The sequence below is a fragment of the Acyrthosiphon pisum genome, unplaced genomic scaffold, assembly GCF_005508785.2.
Source record: "Acyrthosiphon pisum isolate AL4f unplaced genomic scaffold, pea_aphid_22Mar2018_4r6ur Scaffold_21258;HRSCAF=23449, whole genome shotgun sequence".
NCBI classification, from domain to species: Eukaryota; Metazoa; Arthropoda; class Insecta; order Hemiptera; family Aphididae; genus Acyrthosiphon; species Acyrthosiphon pisum.
The window spans coordinates 1-3,315 of record NW_021770705.1 but is presented as its reverse complement, the minus strand read 5'-3'; the positions used below and the strand labels follow the sequence as shown (position 1 = coordinate 3,315).

At 31.0% G+C, this 3,315-nt stretch overlaps 1 protein-coding gene across 1 annotated transcript; it reads right to left on the bottom strand.

Annotated features, from left to right (window-relative positions):
- Positions 1 to 1,328: 1,328 nt before the first annotated feature.
- Positions 1,329 to 3,305, bottom strand: LOC103310883. Its single transcript, XM_029492329.1, has 5 exons — positions 3,017 to 3,305; positions 2,629 to 2,947; positions 2,438 to 2,570; positions 2,082 to 2,363; positions 1,329 to 2,019 (listed from the first exon to the last, which is right to left on the bottom strand). The coding sequence occupies exons 1-5, from the start codon at positions 3,220 to 3,222 to the stop codon at positions 1,454 to 1,456; spliced, it is 1,506 nt and encodes a 501-aa protein (XP_029348189.1). The 5' UTR covers positions 3,223 to 3,305; the 3' UTR covers positions 1,329 to 1,453.
- Positions 3,306 to 3,315: the final 10 nt, after the last annotated feature.

Genomic DNA, 3,315 nt, shown 5'->3' with positions numbered 1-3,315 from the left:
AAAATTTGATACGTTAATGTCCAAGTTTAATATAAAAAAGTATAGCACCTATTCTACAACAAAAGCCTGTTTTGTTGAAAGGTTTAATCGCACTCTGAAAACAAACATGTATAGAGAGTTTACTGCTCGAGGTTCACATAAATGGATATCTATTTTACCCATGCTGATAGATAATTACAACAATACAAGACATAGAACGATCGGTATGACACCATTGCAGGCAGAAGAAAATCCTTCACTAGTGACTTTAAAACAACGTGCAATCACTAATACAAAAGTAAAATTTCGTATTGGCGATAAAGTTCGAATAAGCACTCACAAAGGGGTTTTTACAAAAGGATATTTACCCAATTGGTCAACAGAAATATTCACAATAGTAAAAATAAACAAAACAATACCACCAACTTATCAGTTACATGATTATAATGATGATCCAATAGCTGGTTGTTTTTATAACGAAGAAATATCTAAAACAAATTATCCTAATGATTATTTAATTGAAAAAATTGTACGAAAGAAGGGGAATCAGATATATGTCAAGTGGGTGGGGTTTGACAATTCTCATAATTCATGGATAAATAAGGGAGATATTAAAAAATAGTTCCAGTGGCAGTTCAGAAGTGAATCTGTTCGGTACAGCAAATTATTATAAAAACTAATTCATCTACAAACATGTCATCGGCTATCCTGGACGTTCAGTGCGTTGTCGGAGTCAACAACAAGTGGTTTATTAAAGAAATGTCTATCGTAGACACTGAGACATCGTACAATCAACACTGGATATTTAAAAATACATCTTTAAAACAAGATGCAAAAAGTCGAAGTGTAAACAGTTGGCTGCAACGGCTGCATCACGGTTTGTCTCCGGACTACGGTGATGTGGAGTATGAAGAAATACATAAAATATTCCAATCGATAAAATTCGACAGAATTTACGTTAAAGGTTTACAGAAACAACGGATCATCATCGAGTTTATGCCACACGCCACCGTCTACGACTGGAACTCTTTGAATGTCCTCGGATTTGTTCATTGACTGGACAATCACTACCATGCTGTATTTTTCATAAAGATTTAAATCCACTACAATGTACATTGAATAAAGCATTTGCATTAAAAAAATGGTATGTTGATAATTTAAGATTATAATTTTTTTTTTTCACGTATAAATTATATTTTACATTATATACAATTTAAATTATTTTTACATTGTATACAGTTTACATATAGTTTACATTATAATATACAGTTTAAATTATTTTTACATTATATACAGTTTAAATATATAGTTTACATTTTAATATACAGCTTAAATTATTTTACATTGTATACAGTTTTAATTATACAAATAAAAAATTATAATGAAGACTTCTTGTTTGTGGGTTGTACTCCTCTTCTTGTCTGCAACATAGATATATAATTAGATTATTATATAAAGAATGATTATATTTATCTCACTCTAAATTGTAATGTCCAAGAGCCAAGGTATTAATTTGATTTTCAAGTACTATCCTCTTATCGTCGGATCGGTTTGAAGCTAATTTAACTGTTGAAATTGATTTCATCTGATGTTTAAAATATCTCAGTGATATATTTACTCGATACGGTGTATACTGTTTTGTTGAAGATGTGTGCCCTGTAGATTTAAACAACTCGAATTGTTTTATAGCTATGCCTCTACCAGTATCACTATCAACCGTTGTGCCGTCCCATAATAAACATTGTTTATGATCTGCTAAACTCATATGATTTTTAACGACATGACCTTTGACACCTTTCGCTTTGATTTTTTCCACACCCGATAGATTATAAGCATATGATTTAGCTCGTAGGGCAACAAACTCTGTTATAGCTTGTCCTTCCGTTTCATCAGTAAAAGTCCCAGGTAATTTCTTCCTGTCAACACAATAGCATGGATGATTGATCGGTAAGTTTGAAGTATCCATACGTTGTAAAAGATCGGGGTTATTCAACAAATCAGCGTAGAAATCAGATGTCTTTATATAATATATCAATGAATCTAAAAAAAAAAAAAATATATATATATTTATTGGTAAATAAGCATTTATGCAATATATGTACCTGTATCCGTATACATCAGTTGAATATTTGAACCATAACTTTTAACCATAGAGTTATAATGGAAATCATAAATTAATGTCTTTGATATGTCCAAAATCGCAAACCCTACGTATATTGGTTTATCGAATTTCAATTCATCTACATCCAAATGTATTAAAGCTAGGTTTTCGTTATAAATTGTAATGTCCTTAAACGTATTTCGGTTAATTAACTTTGAACACGTTTTTTCGTCAGAAACGAGTTTCATTTTTAATCTACTTCTTACATTTTCCATAGTCTTCCCTGTACAATTAAAAACAAATTAAGAACTATGAAATAAACTAAGAAAAAAGGTATGATGATAAAAAAAAACATACCAAATACTGCATTGTTCATTAATTTAAAAAAGTCTCTCTCAAAATCGTTTAATGCGTTCTTTCTCATTTTAGTATTCAACTCAATATATTTTTGAAGCCATGGTGATTGATTAAATTGTAAAACTCGATGCACCTAAACAAAAAAATTATTCCAACAAATTTTTAATAATAAACAACTAAACAATTATTACCTTTTCTAATATTAATCCTGCTTTCAGAGCTTGTTTCAATGCCATATAATGAACAACATATTTTTTTTTATGTTGTAAATTGGCAATGAGTTTTTTTATCTTTGATCCAGGGGGGACCATCCTTTCTGGAAGATACGGTAACTCGTTATGCTCGTCATGCAAGGATTGAGGATATAATACATCAACTTCTAACGAGAATCCGATTTTTGATTTTTCGTTTGAACTTTCCAACAATTTTAAAATATTTTCAACATCTAGATTGCCCTCATACCATTTAAATCCGTCCTTTGGCATATATTTACACATAGCCCAACCGTAGCTATAAAAATACAATAAATTGTTATAACAATGTTTTTATGCAAAAAAAAAAAATAAAAAAAGTACAAACAGATTTGTTGCGTCTAGGTATGCAATCCACGACTCTGGCTTTGAGGAGTCATAATCGGGAACCTTGTTGTTGTTCGCCTGAGCATATCGCATACTTGCTTGTGTAAGTCCTCCTCTAATTGCTGCTTCCGTCATTAATAGTTGATCATAGTCGGACAAAAGTTCTAATTCTACTTCAGTAATCTTCAAACAGCAGTCAAACGACATCCCAGGTGCGGTATAATAGTAATTAGGGTCCAAACCATACGTAACCAAACATAAGTCTCGAAAGTTTTCAAAAACATCGCAAAGAAGCATAAC

Coding starts and splice junctions, on each gene's coding strand:
- LOC103310883 (XM_029492329.1), bottom strand. CDS start 3,222: ATGTCGTTTGACTGCTGTTTGAAGATTACTGAAGTAGAATTAGAACTT. Junction 2,571..2,628: donor CAGGATTAATATTAGAAAAG/GTAATAATTGTT, acceptor TTTTTTGTTTAG/GTGCATCGAGTTTTACAATT. Junction 2,364..2,437: donor AATGAACAATGCAGTATTTG/GTATGTTTTTTT, acceptor TTAATTGTACAG/GGAAGACTATGGAAAATGTA.